General features: G+C 44.2%; 1 protein-coding gene across 1 annotated transcript in view; it reads right to left on the bottom strand.

Annotated features, from left to right (window-relative positions):
* LOC147241358 (cadherin-18) overlaps window positions 1–23,137 on the bottom strand; it is a 95,426-nt gene that overhangs the window by 3,794 nt on the left and 68,495 nt on the right. The window contains exons 8-11 of the mRNA XM_086191099.1: window positions 22,829–22,965; window positions 17,783–17,904; window positions 15,586–15,703; window positions 1,440–1,691 (exon numbers count right to left, since the gene is read on the bottom strand). Of these exons, the coding sequence (XP_086047225.1) occupies window positions 1,440–1,691; window positions 15,586–15,703; window positions 17,783–17,904; window positions 22,829–22,965 (629 nt within the window). The remainder of the gene's footprint in view (window positions 1–1,439; window positions 1,692–15,585; window positions 15,704–17,782; window positions 17,905–22,828; window positions 22,966–23,137) is intronic.

Below are 23,137 nucleotides of genomic sequence, written 5' to 3'. Positions count from 1 at the left end.
GCGCTCTGGCTAACCTTCCTCAAAATTGAATGGACTCTTCTCCGGCTCACGCCAAACCCCTCCACCAGGTTTGGTGAAAAATGACCCTGTAGTTTTTCTACAATCCCGCTGACAGTCAAACACCACCAGCAACCTGACCTCCTTCGAGGAGGTAACAATGGCTGTGGTGCGTTCAGGTTCTCTCCTGGGTTTCCCTTTGTCCTAACTACTATCTGCCTTTTACTGCTGATTATATTCAGCTTTTGTCTCTCACTCCAGCGTTGGCTCCAAACAGTGGCGATGGCCTTTTGTTCTCCTCAGCCAAAGAATCCAGCATTGAGGAGAGAGGGAGCCAGTATGAATATGCATAACCTTCACGCGCTAATGTCCATAGACAATCAGTGACAGGGAGAGCAGCGGCGGTGGAGCCATGTTAGCAGACTGTTTGGTCTAATCGGGTCCTAATGCAGTAAATTGGTCCGCAGCGTCTCACGCTCCAATTTTAAGTGACAGAAGCGTGTTTCCTTTTATAAATTTAACGAGGTCAATTTGATATTTCACATTTTCCATCTCTCGCATTACATTCTGACTTGTAAAGAAAATAGTAAGCATTCCAAATCCGAAGTGACAAGATCATTTTTGCAAGTTTATATATAATCACATCCTGTCACTGCAAAGACAGGTTTCCATAGTAACAAGGCACACAAACACACTGACTGAGAACATGTTTTCTGGCTGCTACAAGGAGCTGGTAGACATGGATGCAGCCCTGTGTGTTGTAACTGATGGTACTTTAGCGCGCACGATGCAAAACAGATTTGTCACACATGAAATCAACAAGTGACATCTATGTTATTGGCTGTCACTGCATTCCTCCACACTCGGCTTTTCAGTCATGACACGGATGTGTTGGGGTTAAAGGAAAAAGAAGTTGTCAGGTGAGAGGTGAATTGAATGCTTGATTAATGTTTAACGTGATTTGATGATTCGAGCGGCTCGTGTCTGAGCAGGAATCCTGGCAGCTCTCAGATTCAAGTTCGCCTCTCCAACCCCTGTTGTGTTATTCTCAGTATCCTTTCTATGCCTCCACTCTAAATCACACTGACCTTGCAATTTCCATTCCCCTCCTCTTCGCTGTCTTTGTCCTCACCATCTCCTTTTTAGTCACCTCTTCTCAAGCCTCCTCTCGCTGTGTCCTCCTTCTCTTATGTCCTTTATATTCTCTTTTTCTTCCACCCCTGCCCTCACCAACTCTTTTTACCCTCATTCTGAATTCCTCCTGTGTCCTTATATGTCTATTCATCCCTCTCTCCTCCTTTGCCCTTGTCAACCCCTTTCAAACCCTTCTACTTTCTCTTGCTCCTCTATGGTCCTCCTCCTCCTCTGCCTGTGCCCTCCAGATATTTGCCATTGAGCAGCTCCCCCCTGCTGAAAGCCCCACAGTGGCTGCACCAACGTACCCAGCAGGATGACAATGCACACCAGGATGGCAATCAGAGCCCCCGTGCTGAGACCTGCTGAGGAGAGGAACGCTTCGCCTTGGCACATTCTGGCCCTGCCGTGGCGTTGGCATGGACAAACCCGCAGGGTCAAGGTGCTGGTCCCACTCAACGATGGCTCCCCACTGTCCCACACCACAATGGGCAGCTCGTAAAGCTCCTGGGTCAGATGGTTGAAGCGTCGTCGCCTGGCGATGATGCTGGCCGTGCTGTCTGTAATGACAAAGAGAGTGTTGACAAAAATTGCACTCCTTCGCTAAACACACTAACAGATGGTTCCTCTTTGTTGTCGAATGCCTCTTATACTCCTAAACAGATGCCAACAGCGGCAATACTTCAGAAACTTTCTGGCGTATGCTTGAATGCTTGTGTCCAAGAAGATGCAGAGTTTGAATAATAACACTAATAGAGACGTACGGACAGGGAAGAAAGTAAGCGAATTCGTCTTCCCCAGCACTGGAAGTTAAAAAAAAGGGACAGACCTTTTTACACAACTTCTTGTCCAAGTTGTAGTCTGTTTTGCTATGCTAGCGTATTCAGAGTTGGTGCAAGGAGAAAGCTGGTCACAAAAAGCTGCACAGACCCTCTGCCGATGACAAAACTGACCCACTGAATCACACGATGCCCCAAGACACCCAAAGTGTAACACCTTGTACCCACAGACGTTCTCCTGAACTCTGGTATGAACTATGAACCACCTAACACCCTGAATAGATCAGGGCAAGAGGCTAATTTCGTCATACTCCCACACCCAGAACTGCGGAATACCTGCATGGAATGCTTCGGAGACAGTTGCAGAAATAGCAGTAGCTTGTTAGCTCACTCGTAGCCTATTAGCTTAAACTGAACTGACAAAAAGATGGAGAGGAGGAGTTTTGAAAACATGAAGAAATCATGGAGATTTCCACAGGCAATGAACAGACTTCAAGCGTTTTATCAGACCTAACGGACTCCAGACTTTAGTGTGTGGCAATGAGGTGTAAGAGAGGACAAGGCCGGCACGCTAAGATTAGGAACCAGCTAAATAATTCATATCATCTGCCTTTTCATTTTTGAAAATTATTACAGTATTTTTTGCTTTCTGCAGTGTTGCAGCTCTCCATGTGTGCCAAGGCTAATTCATTTCAAAGGCATTCCTTTACTATTTTAACATGCTGCGAAGTAGTGCTTCACCTTGGCCTCTGCAGATAGACTCCTGGTAGTGGAACAAGACGTGTAAGTAAACAGAAATGAAAGGGGCTGATTTCACAGAGATGTAGCGGCAAACAAACATGAGCTTCAGAAGAATGTGTCATGTGCCGGCATGAAAGACGGAGAAGCAAATAAAGCCACAGATGCAAACCTTGCATACATGTGACAAAAGAACCGATTAAAAAGGAGCTTATTGTGTTATTGATTCTAGCTTCCCTCAGCTGTGGACTGTAATCTTTAAACTCTATGCAGGGTGAACACAATCTCACCAGAGACCCAAATTCAGAAAATGACTTCAATTAGTCCATGAAAATGATTTCTCAATTCTTCAGTGTGTATTTTCTTTGATATTTGTAAAGTACTTGTCATCTAGCAGGTTACCGGCTAGGTCACAGCAGCTCAGTTTACTTTAATTTCATTTATTCTTATGGTATTTTATTATGAATGTGGTATAAGTTTATTTGATGTGTGCCCTGAAGAAATGAACTAAGAGGAACCTGCACATGACAAAAGCGGCCTGCTGGTATCAATGGTCCAATCACCAAAATAACCAACTACAGACAAAAATATGAACTGATATTTTTGCAGAATTTGTTTACCTCACAGACGTCTGGGGAGGTGGATGCTCTCTCAAGCGACACAGCGGCTCCATGTGATGGGATCATTGCAAGGCCACCCCCCATCACTATGTCTAAACATGGAGAGGGCAAACGCTGTGTCTGGATTATCAATTCAGAAAATTGCTGTAGCCGTCCATTTTTCAACAAGACGACACTTTAACCCTCCGACAAACTTTGGCAAGTTTATTGCGAGCCACACTGCGCCACAGGGATCAGCGCCATGCGTTTTGCACACTGAGGCATCATTGTGCAATGATGCATCTCCTGAATCGGAGGTTACGCGGCATCATGAGCGTTTGTCCAGTTTCACAAAGTAAGAGGTAAACATTTTCATGAGAAGCTGGAGGAAGAGGAGGAACAGGACGAGGGCAATTTGGGATCCTAATTTTGGGTGAGTGCTGTTAGCATACCTGTGTAACTGCTTACCACTTAAGAGTCTCGTGCTGTGTTATATTTCTTTTTATTCTGCATATTTTTTGCAGGCTGTCTTTGGTTTCATTTGTTAAAATAAAAACAAAACAAAAAAAACCCATCTGTACCATGATTTTGAAGTTGGTAGTGTCGTTTACTTCAGTGTTTGGCTGTCACAGTAGTATTTATATACCTGCACAGTTGTTAGGCATCTCTGACATGTGCTTTTGAAAAGGTCAGTCTGTTAAGACGCTCACTCTGAGGCTTGATTCATCCTCCCACCACGGAGGCAGCTGGGTATCCTACATGGTTCCCTTCGGTGTAACCTCATGTGCACCTCCCTAGAAAATGAAACTGCACGTCTTTTAATATAAAAAAGGGGATTTTTTTAATGTATTATTGTAAAAAAAAATAAAAAAAATACGACTGAAGGCAAAATATGTCGTAACACCAGCAGGCTGCAGCAGGTAATTGGATGACTAGCTTTGGCCTTACATGACCGACCGACTGGAAACTTGCAGATGCAACACAAGCAGCGATGTATATTCACACCATATTTTAAGTCCTAAAAAATGCTGAATCGTGCACAAGAAAGCCCTCTTTTTCCTCCTTTCCGCCCAGTGAAAACACCTCCACCGTGCTGTACTATGACGCTGCTGCTCTGAGACCTCGCCTCCCACTCCAATCTCAGCTCTATCTATGAATAATTATAATGATCGACAGTTGGAATGACAACACGTACTTCAAGCTTTATTAAGTCAGACTCGCAGCATCACCATATCAGCAAGCAGATGGGTGGGGGGTTGGAGAGAGGAGCGATGCAAATAACAAGTTCGAGAGATGGGGAGTTGGGAGATGAGTGGAGGAGAAAGAGGGGGGTGGTGGACGTGCATGTTTGTGAGCCAGAGGGAGAGAGAGAGGGAGAGAGAGGATGTGGAGGAAGGCAGACCGAGGCAAACAGGTCCTTGTGCAGACCACAACAAGGAAGTGCACATCAATTACGACATGCTAATTTCACATTAAACTGCCTCTCGCTATGCAGGTGGGAGGAGAAGAGCTCTGCGCCTGTTGATTCACGCCAAAGCGAGACGAGCCAGCTGCAGACCTACAGTTTGACCGTGTTGTGACGGCAGCAACCGTTAGCTGCAGCGCTGGGAGGTGCACGACTACAAAAGTAACTTTTACGAGCATTTCACTCTCTCAAACCCTGAACCCTGAATTATTCCGTGCCATTTTACAGATTTTCCTTTTTTGTTTGGCGTGTTGTTCTCAATCACTTTAAGGAGCCGAGCCATTCTCCGATACAACAACTTGATCAGGCGTCACTTATGGAAGTGCTGCTTCCAGAAGATGATGCACCAAAATGGGGGTTGTGGGCTCGGTTTCCCGTGTTGCTATGGGCTTGGTTGGGCTGACGCAGTCCTCCGTGCCCGCAGGCTCGAAGACGGAGTACGATACGTATCCTGGTCACTGTACTAGAGTTTTTCGACTTGGAAGAGCGTCATATCAAACTCCTCGCAAAGATGTGACGGAGGAAACATGAAGTAGTCTGCTATGCTCCCTGGAGTGTCAGAGGGGGCGGAGCAACGACCAGGACAGTGTTTTACATTCCCAACAGCTGATTATCATTCAGATGACAAAGAAACTCTCATATTCTAGCAGTAAAGTAATAAAGCCACGCCACAATGAGTGCCTAGGCAATTGTTTTCGGTGGCTTTGTCTCAATCACAAGACGGATTGCTTCCATGGTGCACAGTGACATTCCTCCAGAATAGAAACAGGTGTTACCTGCAGCATCGTATTCGCATTTAGAGGCAAACGTGCGCATCAGCAGCTGAAAGGCACTGAGACTGAGACTGTTTCTGGAGAGCAAGTATGGAACTGTGGCTTGATCTCACCAGAAAGTAGCTTCTGCTGCTGCTGCAACTTGATTGGCTGTATTGATGTGAGCGCCATTTTAATTACCTCAAGGAGGTAATGCGATCACCGGCGCTGTTTCTCGAGCTGTGAATGGATTTTGACGAAATTCTCAATTGATTACATTTTGGAAGTGATCCAGATCTGTAGATCACCTTGGCGGCGGTATACGCTCTCCGAGGGCTGTGTGATTTTTTTAATTTTTCAAGCCATTATGCTCAACTGCCAGGTGTTCCCTGATGAAAAACTGGAACAGACGTGCAGTTGTAGACCAGTGCAGACCATGTCCCCCTTACTGGAGTAAGTCTAAGCCCCCCCACCCTCGGTGTAGGCCAGAGCACCTGAACCAACCCCATCAGTAGTGGTCTGATGTTTCTACGTACTTGTGGGGGTCGCAGGTCACCTTCGTCCTGAGGCTTCGGGTGATTCTAGAGTTTGGGATTCCCCTCCATACTCAATGAATGAGTGTGAATTGTGTGGTGAGTCAGTTTTGGCTGCACCGTGACTGCGAGGGTTTGCCGCGTCGGAGGAGTTCTCTGCCGTGGGTTTTTTTTTTCTTTAGCAAACCTGTACATTGTGAAGAGTTATTCATCCAGATAATAATAAAGAGTTCAAATAATGAAAATAATCCCTCACAGTCACACCATAGATACTTCCCTGAATTCATATTTAGAATCGGGCTCATCTCTTTCTTTCTCTGAGGAGTTTGGTACAAAGAAAACCCCAAAATACACCAACAATAGACGTGCGACACACCCACATCTCTGAACGCGCGCCCACAGATGCACTTAGCTGGATTTCTTGTGAACTCTGGCGAGTGTGTGTAGGTGCCGCTGATGGGATCCGGCTCAAGCCCTCTCTCCAGCTGCCACAGCCTAAGGATGGCTCTGTGTTTGACAGGAGTGTACATGAAGTCATTCTTCGAAAACGTGGGAATTAATGAGAGGGATGGCGTTTTTTTTTTTTTTTTACTGGTTTAAAAATGCCAAAACAACAAAAAAACGATCTAAATTTTGTGTAAGAACTGCAGGTATCGCAAGCCATACTTTACTTTCTGAAGAAGCTGCGAAACATTTTAGGGATTATACACACGTGTCAAAGGATTTCTCTTATTTTCCAACAATTCTCTGCCTGGGTTTTATAAGTGAGCCGACTGGCATCAGTTGGACCCCTGTGCGGTCACGGATACAAGCTTTTACTCTCTCGAATGCCAATTTTGATAGCGCTTGAGCAGACTTTGAATGGGTTTGATTCAAAACCTTTTAAAGAATAATGTCAAACAAGACTACTTGGTGTGAGCTTTCACCAAATCACATTTATCCAAAAAAAACGTGTAGGGTTTCGTACTTCAATTACTGTATTCACCTGATGAATTCACGCACCAGTGATTACGATATATGGCTGGAAATTGTTTCGTTTTGGATACCAAAAAGGACAAAACCACACCAGGGAGCACCATTAATTTCTTTCCATAATAAAACAACACACATTTCATGAGTACAATAACAAAAATTTTTCCCTGCTCACACAGGAGTCAAATTTATATCTGAAAAATATGACTCGACGTTGGACGATGCTCAACTTCACTTGAAACTTGATGTCAGACTGACGATCTATAACATTTGACTTGAATCAAGCAAAATATCAACATCGAAAGATGTTAAATTTGAATTAATATCCTCTTACGTCAAACTCCAACCTTAAACCAACAGCGTATGAAAGACAAGAGCTGCTCAAACGCCACGTTTGTCCACATTCGTGCGATGACATTGATGAGTTGATGAATTAAAACCAGCAGAGCGGACAGAGTCAGCTTGGACTGGATGGAATGCAACATTCAATTGAAATGGGAAGAAAACATTCCAAACATTCAATGGCCGACTTTCCTTTGTGCGATTGCGTATCTGAGTGGAGCAGGCGTTGGCTCCCTGCATTCGCCAGAGCAGCAACACGTCACGACCCGTCTAAACCCTGTGAGTGTTTGCTATCAACTGCTGGACTCTTTAGTTGTGTGTGTTCCTGTGTTTTAGTTCAGTTCCTGTTTTATTTTGGAAACTCTTTCCTCCTGCGTCTTTGGTCACTTCCTGTCCTTATCTGTTTCCCGCCTCTTTTGCTTTTTTTTGAGGGCTTCACCTGGGTCTCGTTGGTTAATCGTCCCTCGTCAGTCACAGCTCCGCTCCAGGTGTTTCTCCTCCTATCAGCTCCTTCCTGCCCTCCACCTGCGTCTTGTTGGGTCGTCAGCTGAACGCATCTTAGTTTGGTCGTCAGGTGTTTGGTCGTCAGGTGTTTGGCGCCACCTTGTGTGTCACCACTCTCATGTTAGTTCACGTCAGTTGTGGTCTGTTGCCAGTGTCTCTTGGCGTTTTGGTTCCCATCAGTCTTAACCTCTCATCAAACCTTGCCTTGCTCCTCACCTCTGTGCTTGGGCGGAGATTCATACATACGATATCTTGCATTGATCACAACCTGGTGAATTAATTCACAGCAACGCCGCTGATATGATAGCAAGTCCCAGAATATCGATAAACCTCACCACACTGTTCAGTAACTCCATTATTTGGTCTGCAAATCATAGGCGTTTAATCCAGAGACACGATTTATCAATCTTCTTTAGTACAAAACGAGTTCCTGCAGTCAACGGTTGTAACAGTGTGACCCCCCCCCCCCCCCCCCCGTGATTTCTCACTGTATCAGTTTCAGGAGAAATCCACCCTCACATAACATTCCTACGTAACACTGAGTTCATGCTCAGTCCTGGCTGGCCCGTAGTCACTGGACTGCAGAGTACGACGACCACGTTCCTCTTTGATGAAAGGTCCCCTGCTGATGCCGTGCCGGTTAAACGCAAGATGCATTTCCATACAAATAAATACATCGAAACAAACTATTGCATCGCTCCTCTTCGCCCTAGTTCATTAAATTGGACTCAGGAAAACATCTCATCTGGTTAAAATAGGAAAGTGTGAGATTATGACAGTTTTCCAGTATTTATCCAGTTTGTTTTGACAAATCCGGGACAAGCTGCTCTGCCCTCGTTGTGAAAAAAAAAAAAAAGATACACTCTCTTACAGCAGATAATGTGTTTTGAAATCCAAAGTGTAGCGGCAGATGCAGGTGAATGACATAAAAGCTAATTAAGTGTCCCATATATCAGTAGTTTGACAGCACTTCTTTTAATACAGCTGATTAACTGTTGAGGTCTCACACACTTGGAAAAAAAAGAAACCCATCAGAAATCAATTGATCTATTTAAGCGTGCAGGTTATTTAAAGATCATACCCTCTGTTTTAGTTCCCTTCGACAGGGAAATGTCAGCACAACGTGACGGATAAAGAGATCTAACAGGCATTACCTCTCAGTCATTGTGAGGCAGACAAAGTCAAGCTACATTTAAGGCATTTAACAGTTTGTCACAAGGCTGAACCTGTTTTTTTTTACGCTGTGAGCAAAGTGTAAAGAAGAATTTTAGCTGCATTTATCACAAGCAACAGCATGACAACTCAAGTGTTTACGGTAGCTTGACTGAATCCCTGCAGTTCCACATCCTTGAAGGCTGAATCCTAGTTTTACACCGTCGAGTGCCCACAATCGATGCTGCACGCTCGGGATTACCTGCCTTTGTTTGACAGAATGAGACGTTACACGCGACCCGAGAGAGAATCTGACGTGTTTGCAAGCAGCGATTGGCTACTTTACTCAAAGCTGTAACACTTCAGTTGATTGGTCTGTTGAAACGCGAGTGAACGCGATTGTTGAACGGCCTGTGAGGAAGAGCCGGGGTGTCACCAACGTTTCTTGTCATTTGAGGTGAAAGATGAAACGACACGTTGAAACACCAGCAGCGTCCGTTCACTCTGCCATCGCCCCTCTTTCACCAACGACCTCATGTATAAATCCTATCTATACACTATCTCAATTATGTCAATCTCAATTAATAAACATAAAAAATCCCTATTCTATACACAATATTATACAATTCATTTAGTATAAATACATCGATTCTGTGTACAACCACAATATTATCAGATTCAAAAGAAATCTAAGTATTATTGTTATCATTATTGTAATTATTATTATTTGCTGTGTTCGTGTCCAACTGAAACCTCGTCCTTATAGATATATAAAGGATATTGTACTGAACTGAAAATGTATGAAATACTGGAACAGAACAGCCAGCAAGTTATAATAATCATACTACATTTAATAATAATAATAGTAATAATATCACATTTTGACTTTTGTCCCTTGTCCATGATTTTAATAAATCATATTTTCCCCCCATCTGTCCCCGTGCAGCACTTTGCTCATTCTTAATTTTATTCCACTTACGCTCAAATATCCAATTCCTCAACTGAAACCATATCAGGTTTATATTTTACATAACAATTCCCTATCCCACAATGTCACAGAAAGGGGGGGGGGGGGGGGGAGAATCCCTGGATCCATCCCAAAATTCAATTTCATGGGGAAAAAAAAAAGGATCGTGCAGACCGATTGTGAGGAAAGTGTAAGAGCGTAGGAAAGGAGGTCATGAGAGAGTTAGCGGTGTGAGTGACTGAGAGGGATTTTCATCAGCAGCACAACAACTGAGGGTGGTATTAGACCCTGGCACGCAGCAGCTACCAACTGTTGGTCCGCCGCAACATAAAATGAAAGAAGCTGCTTGAAGTGTGAAGAGCTTACTTTAATTATCAGACACAGTAGTCAACAGTATGGAGCATTGTGCCGCTCTCTCGCCCTGATATGGTGAACACAGCAAATAACTTTTAATCCACAGCGACACTCGACTGTATGACTCAGGCGCCTCTTTTCGTGTCTTTTTTTAGCGGCGTGGCGGGTTCCCGGCGAGTTTGAACTCTGGCTGCAGCAGCGGAACATGAAGAGGGCGGCCGCCGCTTGCAGTCTTTCTACAAACTAGAGGGAACTTGGAGGAGGAGGAAGCCGTATCAGCCGCTGTAGCAGGAGATCAGGAGAGAAGGTTCTCGAGTCTTTAATGCTGTTGAGCTCTATCAAGCAGTTCTGAAAAGGACTAGAACTTCCTTGTCTGAAGGCTGATTGAGGAGTGCCCCTGGTAAAGGTACTGAAAAGCTCCGGTCAGCGGTTCAAGGTGGAGGATTTGTCGGGCAGCAGACACACACGGGGCCAGTCGAGGTGTAAAATATACACTGTGACATGAGATTTACCAGACGGCTGAGAGTTTAATGGGCGTCATGAGGACTCGAACGAAAGCGCGCTTCTGTCTCTGGAAATACGTCGCCGCACAGCTCCAAGGAGAAGTCGTGAAGACTTTGAAATTCAGCGTAAACGTAAAAAAAAGAAACCCGGTCCTTTGATGCAGGAGCTACATGACACCGTCACAGTGTTGCCTTGAGTGATGGACATCTAGTGTTTGGTCTCTTCTCGTTAAGATTGTCATGAAGCCTTTGGTTTAGTAGCTGTGATGGTGAGGTGTGTCTGGCTCGGCCTTGATCACTCCTAAAATAAATACAGTACTCAAGTAAAGACATCTGAAAACCCTTCTTGGTACCATAATTAAGTAATTGTACTTTTTACTTGCTACCTCTGAGGATACGCTTTGTGCTTGAAGGAAAGGAAAAGGCTGCCTCGTATGAAGGAGGATAAGTCAAGAATTCTTGGCTCTATTTGTTGTGTGTGCCTCATTCTTTCCTTCAGGAATATTCAAATGCTTGTACACAATGTTTTGCATAAAATTCACACCAGTCCCCTCCCCCCCATGATAAAAGAAGGGGTGATTTTCTATTTCCACGTCATGACACACAATGGGGCCGTCCCACAGGGGCTTGTAGCACAGATAGTTGGAGAAACAGCCTCTGGAGTAAAATGCAGCGGGAGCTAAAACCCAAATTGAAAAGAACGATTACTCAAACAGCATGAACCAAAAAAAAGAAAAGAAAAAAACCCGCCATCAATCCCTCAAGAAAGACGGGTTCTCTTCCGACGGCTTTGGGAATATTGTGCAGCAGAAAGCTGCGTTGTAATAAATCTCAAGACTTTTAAAAGAAACATTTTGTAAGGAAAGATTTTTTTTCACAAGGCGAGCGCTTACATCAGACGCTCTGGTGTTTCACAAGTTTAATTTTTCCATAAGAGTGAAGAGGGAAGACACAGTCCAACAAGTCTCTATGGGTCAGCAGATACTATCAGCTATTTAAAACTGCCTTTCATCAGCAGTAATCTTCAAGGGGCCTACAAGATGCCCCCTAGTGGCCAATGTAATTATGACCAGAGAAAATGAGTAAACCAGACAATATGGAATGCAGACTGAGGATCAACCAGTGGACTGCAGGTGTTGGATCACCAGTGTCAACCGTTAGTTTCAGATTCATGTCATTATTTTAACAAAATATTATATTAAGTGAGTAGTAGAGAACTGGCGGCGTGGCTCAGAGGTAGCGTGGCCGTCCAGCAACCGAAGGGTCGCTGGTTCGATCCTCACATCCCCCGGTGACCGTGTCCTTGAGCAAGATACTGAACCCCTAACTGCTCCTGACAGCCCTGTGATGGACTGGCGACCTGTCCAAGGTGAACCCCGCCTCTCACCCAATGTCAGCTCCCTAACAGATAAGTAGTATAGAAAATGGACTGATGGATGGATGGATGGATGGATAGTAAGCGGAGCTTCGGGTTGGTTAGTGCATTGTGTTAATGCTATGGCAGACGAGGCGCTACGCATCGTTTTGTTCGACTGCTTTGAAATATTGCTCAAATTTTGTTAAAACTGTTTCTTTAAAATTGCCCAATCACAACGGAGGAAGGGGGCGGGACAGACACTGGACAACTGTACTCTGCCACAAATATGAACCAAAGACAGTTGGTTCACTGGGACTGAGGACCGCGGTAGAGGATGCAGACACACGGCTTTGTAGCGAGAAGAAGGTGTGTCTGCATCCGCATCCTGTACCTCTGCGAGAAGAAGGTGGAAACAATTCAAAAACTCCACATTTCAAAACCGATTAATAACACAAATGCTGTCGTTTACGACCCAGCAACCAAATCAAACCAAACCAAACCAGACGGCTCCCAGTAGAGGGTTTGCAGCTGTAAAATGTAGACGCAGGTGGCTTAACGACTTGATTATGCAGCCACTGGTAGGTGTTTCATCAGAACCGCTCCAATCATGTGACAACTTATTAGGGCCCGTTTGGCCGACCGAAAGCATCCCCGCAGGGGTGAACGGGTGCACGTGACCACCAGGCTCTGGTTTCCCTAATCGATCCTGATCCAGGGAGGGATTCCTTTGACTGCTTTATCCTGAAATACTCGCCAGTCAGTGTGCTCCCTCTCAAAAATGAAAATAAAATCCAGAGCCAGGATATTATTGATGGTTTCAATGGCCGTCATCCAAAGAAATCATATACTGGTTGACTGCATTGATCATGTAAAACAATAAGAGAAGTCAAAGGTTTTAATTAGAGGTCCGTAGCATCTGCATCAACTTAGAATTTGTGGCACAAAACATCAAACCCCTCATAAAAAAATCTTGGCAAGCTTCTAAAACTGAATTTAATTTTAAACCTCATGTCAGTAATCTCACTAAAACAGCTTTTTATCACCTTAGAAATACTGCCAAAGAGCAAACGCTCCCCTCACTGGTAGATACCGAGATAATCACGCACGCTTGATTACCGCTACGCTTCTGCTTCGCCTAACAAAGCTATAAATACGCTACAGATCATCCACAGTACAACAGCACGTGTTCTGATCGAGACGGCGGCAGAAGCATCCATCTCGTCTGCCCTGAGGTCCCTTTATTGGTGACCTGCCTGGTTCAGAATAGACTCTAAGATCCTTTTATTGGTGCTAAAATCACTCGATGAACTACCCCTTGAATACTTGTCAGACATGCTTTTAACGTGCATTCCCTCTGGATCCTTCACGTCCTCAGACTGTGGCCTTTTAGTTGTTCCCTGGATGAGGACAAAAATCTAACAGGAGTTGACTTCATTGTCTTTGGTCCTTGCCAGAGTGGGGACGTATTTTGTTTCCTGACCAAACTGAACCAGACAAGCAGTCGCTTCGGTACGTGGATGCAGAGTTTCTGCTAACACACGCTAGAATTAACCAGAAAAGACCGTAAAACTCAATTTACTTCCGCACAAGTAAAACAACAATAAATAAATAAAAGTGCTATGGATGATGCAGCAGTAATATTAAACAACATAAATTTAATAACTTTAACAGCTGAGTAAAACATCACCTGAGCAAACAGATGTTTATATCATCTCCACCGACGCAAACACACACATTATTAAAGCAAAGACAGCTGCAGCGTGTGTGTGTGTGTATGTGTGTGTGTGTTGTCACATGAATAAAGTGAGAAATCGACGTGTGCAACACATATCATAGATCCAGCATATTAATAACACCTGCCAAGGAGGTCGTATGGATCGGATTTGCAAGAAACTTTGTAGGATGAGAGAATTTAAGTTGAGGAACAATCCAGCACATCATGGAACTGATCTGGAACCAGATCTTGAAAGCACCATATGAGGCTGGGGTATAGAACCAGTCCTGAGCCCAAGCATCATTGCTCAACTTCAGTCTGAACCCGTCTGGGGCCGTGGTGCACTGCCATGCCTCTTATTTTCTATGATTTCTCCTGATTGCCATTGATTGTAAAGTCGCTGCACTTCTGCTTGTACTGCTACTCCGCATGAAAGCCTCACTATAAATACCGTGTGATTAAATAGCCTTTAAGTACCTCAGCCTGTCTGTACATCATGTGACGATGAGGCCGGGAAGGAAAAGAAGATGGCAACTTAATGTCAATTCATCTCGCAGACATACTTCTATACATGGAGCAGGACAAGGGACAGAAGAGTGCTGTCAGCCAGCTTCTCGTTAGTTACAAAGTCATTTCTCACTCTCCATTTCAGGTTTTTCTTCACTTCTACGGTGTGACTTTGTCACACGGCATATGGCAAACCCGCAAGTGACGTTCTGCAGACAATAGAGGAGATGGAACTCAGCAGTCCTGAACATTAACACCAGAGAGTGAAACTGAACGGGAGTCACTACATGTACTTGTGGTGGTAGCGAGATGCCAAAAAGTCCAGAAATAGTTCAGATAACACAGGTTTTGAAGGTTTTATAGTCACTGCATTTTTTGAAAATATCAGGATCCTGCAGCTCATAAATACTCTCCATCAAGTGAAAAAAGCAGTATATAGTACAGTCAGTCTTCCAGTTGCCTTTGGTTACGTGTAGCTTTGCTCAGACGAGCGCTGAATTGTGAACTGAAGTGATATTTAGCAAACACTATCGACGTGAGCATCTGTGGATGATACACGTCTGTGTCTTTGATACCGTTGGTGTTTTCTCTGGACTGGAGAGCCGTCTCCGCTTGCTACTTACAGCTGAAGTCGGTAAGGGAGCACATGTGGAGGGAAACAACTGGACCGAGGGCTAAACAGACTTATCTCCTCTTATTGCATCGACGTTTTGATCTCTCTGGCACTCTCTTTGTTGTCTCTGGCTCTGAGATTCATCTGGAGTGCTGTGAACTCCTCTTCTCAGTGGGCAACTGTGAGATCGTCTGGCTGAGAGCTTCTAAAAGCTCTATGATTGCAGACCAACCTAGGGGTAGGTCTTCACCTGAGATGGGGAGGGTTGCCATGGCAACACCCACCGTTGGCTCTGCGGTGGCACAAACTAATGCACGCAGGATGGGAGAAGTGAGAGCACTGAGAGCCCACAATCCATCTAACAACACTATGTGTAAACACAGCTATATGACTATTATGCTTTGTGATGACTGACTAGATCCCACAGCGATTGGAGCCACATGTCACGGCCAGTTGACAGAGCACTTTTTTCCCCTTTTCTTTAGTTTTTTTATTGCACCTCCAAGGTGAGAGGAAATCTGATTATTGGAAGGAGCTTTGTCTCCGGGGCACCACACAAAACTCATAAGAAATGCAAACAAACTTATTGATCGCTTTAATTACCTTCATTGTCCTTCAGGGTGAAGTTGGGATTAACCGGGAGCTGGCTCGGCAGAGCAAAGGAAAACCGCTGTCCGTTGGCAAAGTCATCCTTATCCACTGCTGTGACAGTCTGGATCAGCTGTGGGATCAATTACAAAACAGCATCACTTTATTTTTACTCTAATTAAACCCAAGACAGGTTGGACATTCAGTTTCTGATGCACGCAGCATGATTTGTCGACTACAATTGATGAGAGGTTATCTGACTTGGTGCACCAGTACATTCCTCCTGACATGAAACATTTGCATGCCCCATGAAAAATGAGCATGGTCATTTGTACATAATGCGATGAATATCCGACTTAATGTTGCCATCAAGTTAACGTCTACGAGGTACGTCACTTGCATCAGATGTGCTCTCAGAGGGGTCTAGACCTCCTCGCTCCTGTTTTCATGTCTTGCTGTCATGAGTTCAAGGCCACCGTCAAACCGTCTACAATGCGGATGACACGTGCACGAGCCCCGACGGTGAGAGCTGGTGACCTCGATGCCAGACGCTCATTTCCTTTGCAGTGCAAATTGCGGTATTTTAAGATTATGCTGTGGTTAAGTTTAGGGCACGAGATGTCTTGGCTGGGTCCCGGTAAGGATTGTGGTTTGAGGAAAGAATTCAAAGGAAAGCACCAGTTTCTGACACCAGAGTGCCAGCTAAAGATGTTCCAGTGCTTTCCAAAAAACACTGTTCTCATCATCAAAACAATGGCTAAAAATGTCTCGTAAAAACACCCACTTTTACGGCTGTCCTCGTGGAAAAATATGGCTTAAACTACCTTAATGTCTCTAAAAATACAACTACTACTGCAACACGGCTGCAAATTTCCGGGTGTCTCACTCCTGGCTCGCAATTACAGGGGCTACATATTAATTATAATGCATTACTCTTCGTAGGAATACTTAGAAACAGCGAGTGAGAACAGGCCCGTGCTGCGGGAAAGAGAGCGACTGCTTGCAGTGCTTAGATTTGAAGCATTTGCTTTGTGCTGGAGGGGGAGCTGGCATCTAACAATGGCTGAGGTGCTCTCCGGGCAAATTCACTGCCACTTTTGTCAGCTTGTTACTCTTAATTGGTAAGAGACACAGTGAGAGCATGGAGAGAGGCAGCCTTGGGAGAGAAGTGACCTGATAGCCCCTGTCACCACGAGGGGATTCTTATCATCAGAGTGAGAATTTGGGGTCTTGTGCTCCTGGTGTAACAATGGAGCAGCGATCAGGTTTCTCCGCCCACAGTCCGACGGTTTCCATCTGCCACTCACGAGAATCACAACAACATCTGGATATTTAGAAGATCCAGATGCAGCAACTTGACTAATTGGTTTCTGCAGGGTACAAACAGGCGATTCTGTTGCTTGGAACACAACATGGAGTGGAATGCTACCAAGGAGGCACGCCCACCTTACGGCCCTACGTTCCACGTATGATTCACTCGTCAGATTTACTTCCAGTTTCTGCTGCTAACCCGATTCTGGTGCACGTTTAAAAGTTTGTTAATAGGCGAGGAGGCCTATGGGCGTCTTGTTACAGCACAGACACCAACCAATCAGAAACACTTCCTTTGCTGCAACATAATAACAGAATTCAAACCAGTTCTAAAGCGTTAATGACAAGTTTCATTCTTTCAATGATGTTTCAATGTTTGCAAAGTGGCATTTTGCAAAAGTCTCTATGAACACATAACGCAGCCTTGACTAAAACGTAATACAAACCCTAATTCAAACTTTTCTTCTGCTAGCTTGCAACTACTGTGTGTGAATAACGTCCTCCCAGGCTCGGCTCCATCATCCCTCCATGAACCGCCCTTTCAGCCATTTCCATGCTGCTGATTGCTCTATATCTCCAAAAAAAAAACCGCCTTAATTCGAATTAATCAAAGACTACTGAGAGCAAATTGGAATGAGCTCCAATTTTGAGCTGTCATGATTTGCTGCTGAAATAAATGAGGGATGATTAAGCTGCCTCCATTACAGTCTGCTCAGCTCCTCATGAGCAACCCTAAAACTGCTGAGATTTCAGAGCAACGTTGGTGCAGTCGGGATGGATTGAACACTCTCTCTTTCTGAGGCACTGGAGGTGCAGAGGGAGTCGAATGTGTGAAGTGAGACAGAACTACAGATACAAAGAGGTGTAGGGAGGATCTTCCCACATGAATCTTGATGCTCACCTGTCCTGGCCTTGAACTCTCACACACAATGACCTCTTCATCTGTGGCTACTTCTGGTGGATTGTCGTTCACGTCCAAAACCTGGACGGTAACAGGAATATGACTGAGAAGGCTGGGGTTGTCTGTGCCAGAAAAAGAACAAGTGAAAAAGAAGATGGAATGTAAGGCTTAATAACCAAGCAGAGCATCAACATCCAGTCATGTTAAAGTGGGACACCCTGTGCTCCTCTTTTGTCTCCAGCTGTAGCACTGGAGGAGCACACAGGGATGCAGCCTTGCAGAACTTAATTTTGTGCATTTAAGCAAATCTGATCATCTCTGTGCAGCATTTTCCTGTTTCCAGCTGGTATGATTGGTTGCAACGCATTCTTCCTCTTAGCGGGTTACTGCACGAGCAACTCATCCTCTATGGTAAACAATTTTAATCCAAGGTCAGTACGCAGTAAGCAGCGGTTTGAACACAACAACAATGTATGAAAATATGTGTTGATTTTTTCAGAGATTGTGGTGCCACGTCTCTCCGTTGGGCTGTGTCGGTCTATTACCGCCCTGTTATGGGTTTCAGTCGAGAGGTTCTGGAAGTGAAAATCCCCATTCAAACTCTCCGGGAGACGATTATCAGCCCCGATGTCGGAACCATCTAAGGTCGGCTCATGACACAGGAGCAGGTTGGATAATGACAGTAAAGGCCCCAATTTTTTTCAAAAAAGTTTAATCATTAGGTTTTATAAGCGATCTGATAGAGAGATACTTAACTACACTCGTTAGCACGGAATTATTTGTTGGACTTGTCTCTGCAGTTTTAACTGCCATAAGTTCCTGCAACCAGCAGGAACCTGGCTACCGGAACGTGATTTCTCTTTATGACAGGAAATGCAGAATATTTTGATGTCCTATGCTCTTTGACATCAGTGACAAGTTACCTGACAACAACAAAAAGAATCAATTGATCATGATTGTGTGTGCGTGTGTGTGTGTGTGTGCGTGTGTGTGTGTGTGTGTGTGTGTGTGTGTGTTTTAACAACATCTGGTCAGAAATGTTGTTTGAAATACCCTGTGGAGTGAGTAGTGCCAGAACTCTTGGAATAGTTATGCATTCAGTCTTGTAGCTTTGACTTTTTTCCCCGTTTTCCTGTTGCCATTTGTTCATCTGCCTGCTGGTTCCAGGTTTGAGGCTCTTAATATATGTATTGTTCCACAGGTCCCTGCTGTTTTTACCCTGAAAATCGGGTAGTCAGGAGTGGGGCGGTGTCTTCATCGATGCGACAAAGGTGGACCCATAGGAAGTCTGACTGCATAGCACCACCTACTGCTCCAGATGTGGAAATACACCTGTCGATAGATCCATTCTTCCCTGGTTCACGCCTATAATGACAATAGTCAAATTAAACGAGCTACCCAAGCGGTAACTCAACTGCCATTGTGCAAGTAAACCGACTGAGTGTGTAGCAGCACTGTGCTAAACAATAGCGAGCACTGACAGCAGAACCATCCAAGGAGAGAGAGAGAGATGGTCCAGCAGGCGGGGTGGTCTTTGTCACTTGGTCAAGAAAGAAGGAACGTTGTTGGTTCTTTGTGGTATTCTGAGTTAAAGCCCCTCACTCCAGCATCTCTTAATTATTAACTCGATTCCATCCCTCTCTTCTACGCATCATCTCCACTACTGTCTACTCTCGCTGGCCTTCAGAAAACAGCTTGGCTTCCCGGTGAACTGCATTGTGTCTGTGCCACCGTGTGTCCTTGCTCATTCAAAGGGGTAAAAAATCACTCTCCTGTTTGACAGCGCCTCAGCATACGACTGTATCCTTGAATACTAATGAGAGACGGCGAGATAATAAAACATTAGCATGCAGCACCTCTGTTGGCTGGCAAGAGATTTGCCTAATTGTGATTACAAATTACCCAAGTTACCTGATAGCAATTCTTAAAGTTAGTGGAGCTGATTTAATTAATTGTCAATGTAAGAAAGGGCACTAAAACGACTGGGACTCATTTCATTTGGTAGTTAATTATAAGGAAAAACCTATTTGAATACATTCTAATCAATAGCTAAAACATCTGCTTTGTCCTTGTTTTCTTAAGATATTAATTATTAATTTCAGAATCACTTTGCAGGCTGTTGAGTTGTGTTTATAAACCACTGGGACTGGGATGTATCTGTTAGTAACACTATTAAAAGGCTGCGCGGGAAGCTGGATATGTCGTGGCGTGTAAGTAGCATTACTAGCTAACGTAAATGCCAATGAATGTGCGCGCTGTTCCTCCCTTGCGTCATGACTTTGCTGGAAAGATGTGGAAGCAGCTGTCACATGTTTCAGTGGGTATTTAATGCAATAAAAAATACAGAGCAAATGTGTTATTTTCTTTTACATTTGACTATTTTAACAGCATTTTTTTAACCAACCATGATAGATGTATCTAGGTTGCATACAAGCATGCAGTCTGACTGCTTTCACGGTTTTGTTTTTTAATCCCTTTTCTTTGGCCTGTTCTATGATTGTTTGATCAGGTGTTATATTCGATACTCCTTTTTATATCTTTGTGTGTCTTCTTGTGCCATGGTAAAGCACACTAAGACCATGTCTCCAGGTGATTTTGCACTTCAAATAAACTTGAATTGAATTGCGCAAGCTGACCAGTCTGTCTGCTGCACACTTGTAGAAGTTTGGATGGGTTTTTAAAGGAAGCCTAGTCAAAGAAGAAGCACCAGCAAAGAAAGTATTCGATGAAAAGCTGCAGGCAATAGACAGCCTGAGTTAACCCTTACTACCCTTGTTTTGGTGGACCCGTTTCTCTCTTAGACTTGACTTACTGCCAATGATTTATTTGTGCTTGTACTAACGGTTGGCGGATCCATGAAATATTTTTACGCAGCGATTTGTTCTTCAACACTATCTGACATTTCCGGCCCTCAATTTGGTCTTACAGACAGGAACCGAAGTTATTTTGTAATTTCTGCTACTCATCTGACACCTATTGAAAATCTCTTGTAACTGTCAGTCATCCAGAATGACAAAGGATTTAATATGAGAGGAGGTACTTGATGGAGTGGTAGCAAGAGTAGTCCGAAAACCTGGAAATAAGTGGGCACTGTTGAACATCTGATGCCCTTGGTTCAAAGTCAGTGGGTTTTTGCCAGTTAAATGTCTGAAACACCCGTAGTCTGTGTATCACCCTTTTGCTCGATGGAATAAAATATGTAAATAAATACCCCGCTTGTGAATTTTGAATAATCAGTCTTAAAAACAGTGTTTGTTTAAAAAAAAGTGGCCAAATGAGTCAGCAAAACCTCATCATGCTGAAAACCAGAGCAAATGCGAAGCCGTTTGTGGTGGAGTTGAAGTGATGCATCCGAGGTGTAGTTTATCAGCGTAATGTTGGCTTTGTACTTCCAGCAATTTAATGTAGGCTTGAAAAAAAATCATACAAGTGATGTTCATTCCTTAAGATGATCTAATAACTAATACTCATTCAACCCATTGTTGACAAAACCCACGGAGACGCTAACTTCCAAGTCAGAAAAATATGTATTTCCTGCGGTCCTCTTAAGAGCCAGAGCGGGGAGGCATCAGGGCTTGCTTCCTGACTCTAAAACTAAACTGAGAGCTAAAAAAATATTGTATCTTAGCATATAAGGGGACATTTCTGTGTCCTAACATTTCACCAATGAGGCCCAAAGCCTCCTCATGCAGGTCCATCCTTGTCAGCCTGCCTGCCCTGCTCACATCAACCTGCCTGAGCAGTCACCTCACCGTCCTCATCTTTTACCATTTTGCCTTTTACTTCTTTCACCCCATTATCTCGGGTCTGCTTCTGGGTCCATTCGAACGGAGCAGTAATCCAGGGTTGGATCCAGGGCAGCCGGCTGATACTTGGAAGATGTTTGGCTTCTCATCACCGGCTGGTCGGGAGCCCCGGCGTTTAGCCCGTGTGCGGTTGTTAGCAGGGTCATTGACACCACTTGGATTGCTCGTGCTCCTGCCAGTCCCCTGAGTCACCTGAAGCCAGGTGCTGCAGTGGGAGTGCTCAGACTCACACAGGCCTGTATATGAATGGCAGTGAAAGCTCCTGTGAGGGGATTGGAGATGGGTGGTGTGGCAGACCGCCACTGGTGAGGTTTCTCTTCTTTGATAGGATACTTGAACTCTCCCTATAACCGCAGATCCTCACCGATTAACCCAGCTGTCTGGTGACAATTAAAGCATTAATTGCAAGGGTTGCGCCCCTGTGAGTGTGTTTCAGATAACGTTGCCGTGTCCTTGAGCAACAGACAGAAGTGAATTGAATTGACTTCTAAAGAATGTACAGATTTTATTCTGTAGTTAAGAGCAGAATGTGCACTGGAGATTCATATAGTCATTTCTTTTTATGGAACATTCCTTTTGTTGATATTGATTTTGACTCCAATTTTACACTCTATGATTTTGAACCTGCACTACTCCCCGACTATATGATCCCCTTAGGGTGTCTTGTTATCTTGTAGGAACAACAGAAAAAAAGAAACTCTGGGTAGGGTATATAGCACAGAGCTTCATTTTTTATTTTTATTTCTACTCTTAAAATCATGCTGTTGAGACTGGCTGTAATTTGAATGCCATTCGTATAATAATTAATGATGTTTCCTATTAGCTTGAGGCTACACAGCGCAAGTGTTGAAAGTGCTCTTTTAACAGCCCCGTTCACGCTCACTGTATAACCGTTTCACATGTTTACTGCAGCTCACAAAGGTGTCAGACACCCGAGATATACACCAGACTTGTTTCATTGTTAATGCGTCAGTTGCAGAGTCGTCTGAGCAGTTCATGAACTGTATGTATCTCAGTCTGTGCTCACACAAGCAGGTGAAATGACCACAACCTCTGAAAACAACAAACTTTTAATTTTTTCTAAAAAAAAAAAAAAAAAACCTCCACAAATTCTGCACCAAAACCACGTCTGGAAGCACTTACATTCACTCACTCGGGAGCAAAGACACATGCAGCAGGTGCTTACGCATTCACTCGCCCACTAAACATCTGGTGAATGGGAGGCCAGCGGGGTACCTACCAACCTCCGAGGCCATCACAGTGATGTTGTGCCAAGCCATGTCTTCTCTGTCCAGAGGCTGCGTTGTCCTGATAACACCGCTGCTCTCATCAATTCTGAAGTACTGTACTAGGTCCTCTTTTCTGTCCAAGAAATACCTGTGTGAAGAAGGTATGTTGAAATTAGTTTTTCTATTTTTTTTGTTTTTACAAAACACAACGATGTATAAAATAACTTCCCAAGTATCACAGTTTGTCAAGAAAGTAGTGGATCATCTGCAGGATATTGTAGAACAGTTATGGTGGGGCCTGGAAAGCGATAATCGTTTTT

Source organism: Aulostomus chinensis, chromosome 21, assembly GCF_037954235.1.
Source record: "Aulostomus chinensis isolate RoL2024-O1b breed Wild chromosome 21, RoL_Achi_v1.0, whole genome shotgun sequence".
Lineage (NCBI taxonomy): Eukaryota > Metazoa > Chordata > Actinopteri > Syngnathiformes > Aulostomidae > Aulostomus > Aulostomus chinensis.
This window is presented reverse-complemented; position numbering and strand designations above follow the sequence as displayed.